A 12,638-nucleotide genomic window follows, 5' to 3' on the forward strand; every position below is an offset into this window, starting at 1 on the left:
TAGATTACAATCCGCAACAGCAGCAAAATTACAGTTATGAAGTAGAAATTAAATAATTTTATGGTCGGGGTCACCATAATATGAGGAATTGTATTGAAGGGTTATAGAATTGGGAAGGTTGAGAACCACTCCTCTTGAACAAGTGTCACATTTGAGTCTAGGGAGTCTTAGAATTTATAGTTTCTTGAGTGCATGTATTCTCGGTCTTTCTGTGTACACCTGGAAGGCCCACTTTTTAAGTAGAATAATAATTAGTTACTAAGGGAAACCCTGTTTTAAAATCAACTTTCTAGTCTATAGCTAAATAAATACTACTTAAATTTTTATTTAAAATGTACCTCTTATTTCACATACTAATTAAATAACTACTCCACAACTGCTGGTAATCTGTGTGGTATATGGGGGAAACCAGTTTAAAAGTGTGATGAAGCTGAACATCTTCAGTGGGAGAATTAAGAATGGAAATGGAGTTAGAAATGGTGACAGGATCAAAGTCCAGACAGAAGGAAAGGATTCACCAGGTAAAATAAACTGTGGTTTCATCTACATTGTGCTTTTCAAAGAATTTTATCTAATGCCCTATTCCTAATGAAAACAATCTCTTTTTACTGAATATAGATGCTATTATTGAAAAAATGTTTTAAATGCATGCATACTTGGTAGCTGAATAATATTTTTAGATAAACATTTAACCCAAACTAAATATTAAATATGAACACCTTCCACAGGTGTTAAACAATATCACTAGAAATCAGATGGGGGCAAAAGTTTTCAATATCCCCACCTACCGTACCTTGGCCACTTCCTCTTGGAAAGCCACAAGATTCAAGTGAGAGATGTTCACCAGGTCAGGCCCATACACCACTGTGATCATGCGCTGCTCCAAGTGCCCGATGTTCCCAACATCCAGAAGTTCACGTAACTTGGGGTCCTGGATAAGAAATGTTTAAAAGAGTAGACTATAAGGAGAGATTCTAGCTTGGCAGTATACCTTTAAATGAACTAGAAGTAGAACGGCCTTTTCCTAAGAAGAAGTTGTATGAATGAAAGTATTCCATTCTATGGTGACTAGAGAGGTAGGTTGCTTGCCAACAAGCTGTGGGGGAAGACTCTCCCATTCAAGACCAGTGGTTTTCAGTGAAGTGCCCTTTCTATCATACAGCCATCCTACAACACATCTGTATGAGTTAGAATTCTCCTTTTATTTCCTTCAGTCATCTGATGAATTACACACAGAAATGAAAAATCTCATCTTTCTCCTCCATTCATGGACATGTTAAAACAAACAAACAAACAAAACAAAGCAAATAAAAAAGGAAATTCTTGTGGAATAAAAGTGTTTATGCTTACTACAGTCTAAATAATTAAAAAGCCTCAAGAAGCTAAGAGTTGGTACTATTGGAAAGTGGTCCAAAGTTAGGGGGTGAAGGTGGGATGCTTGGCTGGAGCTTTCTGATCATTGGGGCCATCCCTGTGAAGGCAATACCGAGTCCTGTAGCTCTCTTCTTCCCCTCCTTTAGTCCTTCTGGGTCAGGGAAAGAATGGGTTTGCTGTGTGTCTGCTTTTGTGAGATGTGCTGTCCCTCATTTCACCCACTAGATACTCAGAAGCAATAGGTCTTCCCAGGCATAGAATGGAATTCTAAAACATGACCTGAAATTAGCTTTTGGTCCATGTAAACCAATAGTCTCCAGTATCTGTTACAATGGCAGAAAGATACCTGGGGTGGAAACATGACCAAGCCTCTTGCCATAGCCCTTCCTCAGCACTGAGTACAGATGAAAAGAGAAAAGTTGTCAGGGTGAGCTTTGAGAAAGATAGCTTAAGTCTCTCATTCAGTGTGTTCTAGGATATAGGGATGCCTGCCATCGTTTTCTGAGCAAGCCTCATTCTTTGGGAACACTATGAGTAAGTATCCCTTGGAAATACAGTTTTTTCTTTTTTTTCTTTTTTTTTTTTTCTTTTCTTTTCTTTTTCTGGGAAATGGAAGTTTCCAAACTCACAGAACTCAAAATAAAACTGAAAATAGGGCTTAGTCAACTTGGCTGCATTTATTTTCCTCCCATAGGACAGGCCCCGTAGGACTTTTCAGTCCATGCAGAAAATTAGCATCAAATCAATCACTTAGCAAATTTGCTGCCAGCTTCTGAGTAAGACCACGCTTGCCTTTCTTTTTATTTAGCAAAACACCAGGCCAACAGGGCTTGATTACTGAGGCTCAGTTATTCTGGCCTCCTTCTGAGGGTTTTATAAGAGCTTGCAAAGAAAGTATGAATTAAAACATAAAACCAAAACAGAATAAAATCAAGCAAAACCTTTCCAGATAAGTTACTCAGTTGATACCATTAGTTCTCTCTTCACTTAATAAAACTTCGTCCTGTGTGGCTGCATTAAGAGGCACATTTTTGGATATGTTATGGAGAAAGACGCCTTATTTCCAAGCTTGCCAAGTAGAGCTGAAGATTTTAATTTCCTGACAAGATGAGAGCCTATCAAGCCCTGTGAACCCTCCTGGGTAGAGATAGTTGCTTCCCTCAAAGTTATCGATTCTATAACCCACAAAAGGAGAAGTTAAGTAACTCCCAAATGAAGATCACAAAGTGGTGGATTTCAGCATTCTAGACTCAACAGAAGATTAGAAAAGCATGCTTAAGCAAATTAGCTGGACACCACCAGCTCTTCTGAGAAATGGCTAATTACATCATAGTTTTCAGACACCATGGAGGCAAGTTTAGGAGTTAAGTGTGTTTGTTTGATCAATACTTGCGTTTGTGGAAGAGAATAACAGTTCTCAGAAACCAACTAAAACTCGCATAATTATCCTGTGCAGTAAAAACTCTTTCGTTTACTCACTAAACTGCTCTTGATTAAGGGTTTCCACTTCCTGGGACTGCAGGGAATAGGTGTGGGGGTCAGAGGTCCATGTGACTTATTACTGAAATAGAGGAGGAGCTAGAGGCATGTAAAGTCTCTCCAAAGGAGGTGCCTACATAGAAAATAATTCCAGAATTCCGATATGAACAGTAGTTCTACGAGATATAGTTAGCAAGAATTTGAGAAGAAACACATCATCTTTGCAAGTTTTACTACTGACAGCTGTTGATACACATTTTAAAAGGCCCTTGGTCTTTCTGTAATTAGAGTTGGTGTCTGGGCTTGGGTGGATGAAGCAAAGTGTGAAACAGGAATTCATAACTGAACTTGAACACTGGTGAGTCTATCAGGAAGTGTTCACATTTCTAACATAAATTTTTAAATGATTTTTTGTAAAAATACTAGGAGGTAATTAGAGATATATTATTAGATTACAGGTATGTTTTATCAATAGAAATTCTGATAACTTAAAATCATGTCATTCAGGATACAAAGTGAGAAATGATTTAAAATATCTAACAAGAAAGTTGTGTTCTAATATTGATTTTTTTTTCATTTTGGAGTATGATATTTTAGACTTTCTCTTAGACCATTGCTCATTTTAACTCCCTCAGTACTAATACCACAACATATCAATGTGGAACATGACTCATTTCTTAGTATATCTACACATGAGGTGCATGCTGATAATGATGCCCATCTCTTCAAATACCACAGGCTATCCCCACCAGTTTTAGATTACCAGATTGTGAGAAGGAATAACCTGGAAACACCAACTGCATGGTCTTTACAGACAGGGACCTCACAGATGAAAATTATTCAGTGAGAACAGAGGACTCGAATTGGAATACTTCTGGACTACATTACTGTAGGTCAGGGAAAATGAGTGATTGTGTTCTTAAAAAAAAAAAAAAAAAAAAAAAAAAAAAAAAAACAGGCAAAATCAAAATTGTAATAGGGACAAAGTTCTGCCAATAGTTTGCCTGAACTACTTTGTTACTTTGTGCCTTGTCTTTTCTCCCAAGCAACTTTATGTGAGTCTCAAAATCTTTTAGGTTCCCAGAGACAATTCAACTCCCCCAGGTTCCAGAGCACTTAAACATGTGGATATGTGGACTGTAGATGCTTTTGAGGAGAACAATCCATCAGCCATGTAAAGCTGTTTAACATTTCCAAGAGTATCAAAGGATATAGGGAAAACTAAGAGGTGGGGTGAGTTTGGAATTTTACATGTTTCAGCTATTATTCAAGGCTTTCTTTTCTTTTTTAATTAATTATTTATTTTTTCTTATTACATCTCAATCCCAGTTCCCTCTCCCTCCCTCCTTCCCTCCTTCTCTCCCTTTCATCTATGTCCCCCAACTACTCTCCCATCCCATCCCACCCTACTCCCCCTCCACAGGGAGGGTGGGTGGTATTAAGGCTTACTTTCTACACTTCTTGTGTCTCTTCAGTTGGAGCTAATCAGAACAACTAAGAACCCTGGCAGTTTTTACTTAATCCCTAGGTTATCTCTGTTTCTGTAAGAATTACAAAACAGAAGTGGTCTGGGTATGCAAGTCCACTTTTTCTCCACTTACGATTACACGACTTCACGTTCAATCTAAAGAAAGTAGAGTTTTGCTCTTGGTGATATCTGTTAGTTGTAATTGGCTTTTGGAGAAGTAAAGACTGTTCTACACTTAAGAAAGGTGGACTTAAGTGTGATGCAATTATTTAATTATATAATTTAGAATGTCAGGGACAGATGGAAAATTAAACATAAGATTTTTTAAAAGAATCAATGTTGGTTTAATCTTCACTACTTGATGTGATTTCTAAAGAAAAATTATTTTATTTATAAGTCAGACTTTTGCAAAACAATGCATCTCTGGATACTTAGGTATCAAAAATAATTTGTTTGGCACAGAAAACAATCTATCTTAATTGTTTATTGTTCATCCTCATGAAATATATCTTTATCAGATTTTAGGCTTTTTCAACACTTTTTATATGACTAAAATTCTGTCCTTAGCACTTAATACAATGTTCTCAATCCAAATTATGCTTACCCAACATTAAATTGAAAGGTTAGACATGTGAAAGTCTTTCGATCCATACTAAGTGTAACAACTGTAAACATAAAGACATATTCCTTGATACAGTTAAATGAGATTGATACAAAAATCATGCACGTGGCTCAATTGGCAGAACATAAAACAGCTCCTACAGCTTTTTATATGTACTTACCTTCCAAACGTGATTTATTAAGTCAGTTTATTAAAATATAAAATAAGCAAGATTGTAAATCAAAATAGGAAAGAAAATATGGGCTAATGACGCCATTTACCTTTCTAGGATAAATAGAAGCTAAAGAGTCATGTTCAATGGCCTTTGGATAGTCACGAAATCATAAGTACACAAAGTACATAGCAGATTTTCAGAAGTTAATGAGAAGTTGTTAGCATCTTCCTTTCCTTGTCAGTATCTATAGTTAGTTATAAACTGCCCCCACCCTTTCTGCCTTCTTAGACACCTGCAACCCCCAACTGCCAGCACAATTCTTTTTTTTTAACTTTGCTTTTTAGATCTACTTACTTACACACGAGTGCTTTGCCTGTGTGTAATCATGTACACTGCGTGCATGCCAGGCGCCCTCAAAGATCAGAAGCGGGTATCAGATTCCCTGGAACCAGAGTTATAGGTGGTTGTGCCCAACACTGAGGGCACTGGGAATTAAAAAGCATCCTCTGGAAGAGCAGCAAATGTTCCTCAAGTCTGAATCATCTCTCCACCCTTGCCAGCAAAATCTGATGTAGAACATGAAAGCCCCATGCTAGAGGGGCAGAGGTGCACACACAACAGGCAGTTAGAGTTCCTGTGTTCCTTCACATTCCAGGCCCCTAAAGAGAGGGTGAAATACATCCCTCAGCCTGCAGTGAAGTCAGTCTACTTGGTAATTTTCAGTATTCACATGGTTTGGTAAAAGCACACATTTTTTCTGTGAGTTCATCCCATCTCCCTGACAGGTAAAGATTTTGTTTTTGACTGTTTGTAGTTTGGTTTATTTTATTGGTCAGTTTCTTTTTCTCTTCCATGTCCATTTTATTTATCTATTTTGTAGAAACACCAGTTTTCTTTTGTGGTACTCTGTGAAAGTTTTATAATACCAAGGGAGCTTCTAGACCACGAGAACACACTCAAAAGTCAAACATATTTCAAAAGGTGGTCTGACAATTCTTTAATAATGACTTTCTTGTTTGGAAATCAACCTGCTCACACATAAACACTAATGACTGACCTGATCCATTGTCACTGGACTTGTTTACTGAATTCACAATAGTAAACTGGGTCCAGACCCAGAGGAGCACAGGAGAGGTTTCCTGTGAGGATATCTGTCTCAGCTAGATGGGATCTGCAGTTCTAACCAACAACAAACCACACTGTGAATACCCAACAGAGAAAGTTCAGGTTTTTATATATAAAGAACACCCACAGCCCCTGCCAACTCTTCATGGAAATGAGGGATGTAAACTGCAACAGAATCTTCCTTCTTGACTGGCCAGTGCCAAAAGGGGCCTGGTGGGTCATCCTGTAATTCTACCTGCTATAGCAGCTGAGACAGGAGGATCACAAGTTCAGACCTACTTGGGTAAGTTAGTGAGTTGTTTGAAAACAAACAAAAAGACCAGGCATGCATCTCCATGGCACACCTCTTCTCTAGGATTCAGGAAGCTTTAGGTTGGAATCAGAGTATATATGCGGGAAGCAGGCTGGTAAAGATGAGTAGGAGGAATTGGTGATTGATGTTTGCAAGCTAAGGCAGTGTCTGGTCCTGTTGGTCAGCATCTGAGGTCAACTGTGAACTCATCAGCTTTGGCCTATAGGGTCAGAAATGTAAGCTCTGTTTACATTTGTCTAGGATGTATTCACAGGCATGTTTATAACTCTAGGGCAACATGAAAGTTCCGAGGCTCTGATTATGTCCCTTGTGTAGATTTCCTGTGAATGTGGCAATTGGATATGATTCCTTGGGGGCCTTCTCATCTTTGGTTGGTTCTTGTCTGTCACCCAATGAGAGAGGCAGAAGTTTCTACAGTCACTCAGTTGGGCATTTGGCTCTACTATTTGAAGCAATGTGATCATGAGAAGCTTTGTTAACCATCCCAAGCCTCAGTTTCCTCATCTGTGAATTGAGGCTGACATCAATATTCCATTTAAAAATCTTATCAGTATAAATAAATAAGCCTCCATGTGAGCAGCTAAGAAGTAAATCATGGCTTGAAAATAAACGCCAGAATGACACACACACTGAACAACTTAACCTCATAAGAACCAGAACATTTTGCTGTGTGACTTATCCAAGTATGTATTTCCATTTATATTTATGATTATGTGGTCTGTGTATAATGGACTGACTATGATTTAAAATCATATAGTTGAATTTAGTATTTCTCTTAATTTGCTCTTCCATTGGAAGCATTTCATAGAGTGCTAAAGGGCAAACCATTTCTAGAAATTCTTAATTTCCAGCTCATTCATTCAACTGGTCTTATAAATAAAGCAACAATTTCTGAGCTTCAGCTTAGTTGCCACATGAGGTAGATATTAGGACAATGCCAGTTATGTACAACATTAATACAGTGTGGGAACTGAACCATATAATTTGAACCTATGTTCTAAAGGAATTAAAGTATGTGAACACACACACACACACACACACACACACACAGACATGATTATCATGAAAAACAGTGAAATAAATGTTGGCTGCTACTTATCTTTTTTTCTCACTAACATTATAAATGCTTTTAGGAGCTAAGAAAGCAGCTTTCCTATCGATCCACTACGCATAATTGAAGGAGTATGGATTAAATGGGTAATTTGTCTGTGAATGTCTGAGAAGATGTACATAGTAGCTGAAGATTCTAGACATACATTTCAAAGTTAAATGTATTTGACTTTCAGTGTTTTTTTTCATTAATTTTACTTACATCTGTGTATTATTATTCCACATATACAAAGTTAACCATCACTGCTAATACATGAAGATTGATGCAATATTATTATCTTAGAATCCTAGGGACATAAAACCATCCACAATTCTTTTGAGGAGATTTGATACCTACTTCCACAGGAATAACTACCAACACCTAAATATGTCCTAGCTTAACTATGCCTTTTTATGTGTGTGCTTCTACAAAAACCCATTACACCTATTCATCAGAGCACATTATGCAAGAAGAACAGAGATGTAATCTCTAGGACCTTCAATTTCAATGAGGAAAAAAAGTCTTGAGAGTTCTGTGATTGGGCCTATTCAATGAGACCTGAGGGTTAATGATATCTCCACGCTGTAAAGACATCCCTGGCATTCTCAGCACAGTTCTGCACAGGGAATAGAAAAAAGAGTTTTCTGAGCACAAAGCACTCTTTTACAAAAAACGGTGATCCTAAATAGTACCAATACCAGACCCTTATTAGCCAGGTCCTTTCATTTTACTTGTTGCTGTAACTGATGTTCTGTTTGTTCATTTGTTCTGCCATCCCTGCTCTGTTTACATAGGCTTTTTCCTTCTTACCATCTCAGCCACTTTTTCCTCCCCCTCATGAAAAATTTTTCCATGATAATTTGTTAATATGTTGCAGATTAGGAAGCCAAATGTTCCTGAGAAGATGACATTCAGGGTCTGGTATATTTTGAGATAGGACATAATGCCACCTGCTTTCATAGCCAGCAAATTCTAATCACCCAACTTGTCAACAGCTGACTTAAAAAATTTCCATTTCTTGACTTATTAATGGTTTATCTAAATCTCTATTATATAGTTAAGCCATGACAAGTACTACCTTAGGTGGTCCAGTAGTAGATGGACCTGAGACTGCAGATGCTTCTCTTTGCTTTAACTATCCAGCTCAATACCCTCACATGGAACAGAGCTTAGGACAAATACACTTTACAAGGCTGAGAGCCTGGTTCCCAGTTTGACTCCAGACTGGTGATTCTGGAGTATTGCTGGGTAATTTCAATGATTAAGTACAGAAATTGCATTGCACTGGGCCAGGAATGAATGTTTTCCTGTGGTTTGCTAGGAACTGCTTAACAATAGACTTTCAGAAACCAAAATAAAGCAAAATATCAAACATTCAAAACACAAAAATCAAACAAGACAGCTAGTTAAAACCCCACGCCCTACAGTGTAACATTTATTGATGCCTGTGAGATAAACAGCTAATCTCAAGCTACCCAATGATATAGCTGAACTCGGAGGTGGAAAGACATTAGCAGTTGCCCACTACTTAATCTGGAAGAGGGGCAACAAACCTCAAGATCACAGATAATTATAACATTTAATAAAATAATTGCAAAATGATACATCTTGACGTCTTTAAAATATAATTTGTCTGGTTGAAAGTTTATAGTATTTAATATACATAATGTCCGAGGTTAACAACCAGGTAATTTTGCAAATATTTAACAACTGCTTATTGTGAAGTAGTACATACCGGCTGTTACAGTTCACCACTTGTAGCCAGAGGCAGCCTATGAATGCTAAAGGAGAGAAACTCTGTGCTACTGGGAATGTGGACTGACCTTAACTTGAATATACTTTCTTGAGTATCTAGGTGCCCATTTTTCTATTTTTGCCTGATGTAGACTGCTTGAGATTGGCTTCTTGTCACAGATGGCTGTTGTCTTCTCTGAACTATGTAAGAGGACCTCACTGAGCACTCTCCAGAGTGGTCCCACTGGGCAGATCCAGCTATCTGGGCTCCATCCCAGTAGAGTTAAAAACAGATCCAATGTAAAGGGAAAATAACTAGTGCATCTCACTTGGAAGCAGAACTGCTGCTCTTTCCCCATGTAGACATGTGTTTCTCTAGGGACCTTCTCCCTGGCCCAGAGCAGCACAGTTACCACTCCTTCACTAAACAAATGTTTACTAAGTCCCTCCTGTTTACCCAGTGTTGTCAGAGCCATATTAATGAATAAAACCAGATAGCCTCATCTTACTGATGCTTATAAGCTAGCGAGGAAGTAGCTATTAAAAAGCAAAACTGCAATAATAAACCCAAAGGGAGCTAAGCACTTGGAGGCAAGGACAGGAGGACTGCTAGTTTGAGACCAGTCTGGGGTATGTAGTGAGAGTCAGTCTTCAATGACCACAAAATAACCAAAAAGACAAAACAAAAATCCAAGAGTCTCGTAACTAAATATAAGAGAGTGTAGTTCAGGATTCTAACAATGTTAATTTTGAAATAGGGGCTGGGGAATAATCTCCCTAGAGACATTTCTTATTTTTTTTTCTTGTTTTGGAGACAGGGCTGCCCTGACTAGTCTGGAATTCACTATGTAGACCAGGATGGCCTGGAATTCACAGAGATCTTCTGCCTCTGCCTCCTGAGTTCTGGAATTAAAAATATATGCCACCAAGCCTTAGACTTTCTAGAGGCGTTTTGGTTAATTGAAATTTGTTAACAGATAAAGTAGTTATAGTCAGAAGCATCGAAGACAGGGGGTGGGGTCATAGGAAAATGCAACTTATAATATTTATCCTTTTATGTATGTGTTTTGGTGTTCTCAAACACACTGTCCCTATGTAGCTCACCCTGGACTATGAAACTCATACGGGCCTTGAACCCCCAACCTCTGCCTCCTAAATTCTTGAAGTACAGTCATACCTGTACCTCATGTACAGCATTGCAATAGGAGATTCTAATAGCTTAGGCCAAGGGCACAGTGGAATAAATGGACAGATTTGAGTGCTAAGACAAATCAGCATGACTTGACATTGGCAGTGGTACTGGGGTTCAAGAGTTGGTGGTACCTGCAGTATTCTGAGCTTCTGAGCTTCTGAACTTAGATGCGGGTGCTGTTCAGAGTGCCAGGGATGCCAGGAGGAAGTCCAGGCTTGGGGAAGCAAAGTTTATGATGTCGTGTTTCACTTTTGACACTCTAAGCCTGATGAGGTTCGGAAGCAATACCTACATTCAGAACATAAGTCCAGTTGGAAAAGACTTTTTCTGCCATCGATAGTTACATTAAGCAGAGCCCCAGTTTCAGTTTGGTAAACAGAATTCCAAACACAGTCAAAGAAGCCTGTAGCGCAAAAACATTAAGGAGATTTGTTACATCTTTTTCTCTTTCATGGGTTTCAGGTCATTATATTTTCATCTCACATTTTCCTCCCTTGATTCTCAGGCTAAAACATTTTATATTTATCAGAATGTGACTACATATGAAGGCCTAATGATGTATGGCTCTGTAAAGAACAGCTTCTAATGAATCCAAAGAGAGGTGACACACTTTGGGTAAGTATCCACAGAAGATAAATGTTAGAGACTTCTGTGCCTTGTTGTATTCAGCAGTGAACAGGGACATTTCAGAAACAAGGAACTGTATTAAAAACATTGATTTCTAAGGCTACTGTGTTTTATGTCAGTGGTTTTGAATAGTGATGTAGAGCCATAAGAACTATAAAGGCACCTTCAAAATTTGATTCATCAGCTGCTTCTATATGTAACAGAACTCTACATCACTGACTTGTGAATTAAGATGTTCTCCAAACAAATGATTTGCAAATTTCTTAAATATTCAAGGCAACACACACATAAGAAACAGAAATAACTTAAGTACATATAATGGCATCGTAAGTAGCTTATAAAGAATTGTAAGTTATAATATACATGGTGCAAGCAAAATTAATAAAGCTTTGCTGGGTGAGAAAGCTAAAGGCAGTCTGTGTTGGCCAGCCTGTAATTAGAACAGAAAGACCTGGTAAGCTTCAGAGTTAATGGATCCACAGTACCCAGTACACCTATAAAACCTGTGACATCTACTGTCTCTGGGATATAAGTCAGTGGGTAACAGATCTTCTGGTCAGAGGCCCTGGATATCCACCAGGACCTAAGAGAGAAGAGGATTTTCAGATCTAGCAACAACCTGAGAGCCTTAAAGGGCTTGCGTTGAGGAAGGAACTAGCTGTTATTTCTCACAACCTTGCCCATCCAGTGAAGACCCAAGCTAAGGCCAGCTCTACAGAGCAGGCTCTCTCCATCCACCAGTACCAAGGCTGCTCAAACTCAGGTTGCTAGACTTCTGCCCACATGGCAACTTTACTTGATGAGCCATCTTGCTGGCCCACTTTTGTGGTTCCTATCACAGAATTTCAACAAAACTTTGATTGTTCTTACCCTTCAGGATAAGAACTGAATCACAAGTGAATGAATGCTCTGGAGCTCTACAAATACCATAATCACACTCCTTTTACCTGCTCCACATGTCCTTGTCTTCACTCATTTGACAAACCATGTCCTCACTACCTGCAAGGTTGTCAGGATCTGGAACTGAAAACAAATACACAACTACAACAGTGTAAGTGGTTTTTGGAGCTCACAACAGCTGCCTAATTGTGTTGATGAGAGTTGAAAAGGTGGAAAAATAAAGTTGATGGGGTTTCAGCAGAATGAGCTTAGGAGTCTCTGAACAGTGCTAAGGGGATGACCTAGAGATAACACCATAGAGCTCACAGTCATTGATATCCCTGTCCATGGAGGCGATGGAATCCCCTAAAAAGTTTTCCAGTCACCATGACTAGCTCTCCTGGTAATTCTAGGCTTCCTGAAGAATTTTTTTTTTATGAGCTTAAGAAGTAACAACAAGTATGACTCATGTTTTTGAATCAAGAAACTTGAAAGTTTTATTGGTTTGCTTGAGATTGGGGGGTGGGTGGGTCAAACTGAGTATGTAGCCAAGGGCAGCCTTACCCCCTGAATAATTTTGT

General features: G+C 38.6%; 1 protein-coding gene across 2 annotated transcripts in view; it reads right to left on the minus strand.

Annotated features, from left to right (window-relative positions):
* Window positions 1–12,638, minus strand: part of Plcb1 (phospholipase C beta 1) — a 648,366-nt gene that overhangs the window by 233,850 nt on the left and 401,878 nt on the right. For both annotated transcript variants that reach the window (XM_051183312.1, XM_051183313.1), the window contains exon 4: window positions 794–931. In XM_051183312.1, the coding sequence (XP_051039269.1) occupies window positions 794–931 (138 nt within the window). The remainder of the gene's footprint in view (window positions 1–793; window positions 932–12,638) is intronic.

This window comes from Phodopus roborovskii, unplaced genomic scaffold (genome assembly GCF_943737965.1).
Source record: "Phodopus roborovskii unplaced genomic scaffold, PHOROB, whole genome shotgun sequence".
Taxonomy (NCBI): Eukaryota; Metazoa; Chordata; class Mammalia; order Rodentia; family Cricetidae; genus Phodopus; species Phodopus roborovskii.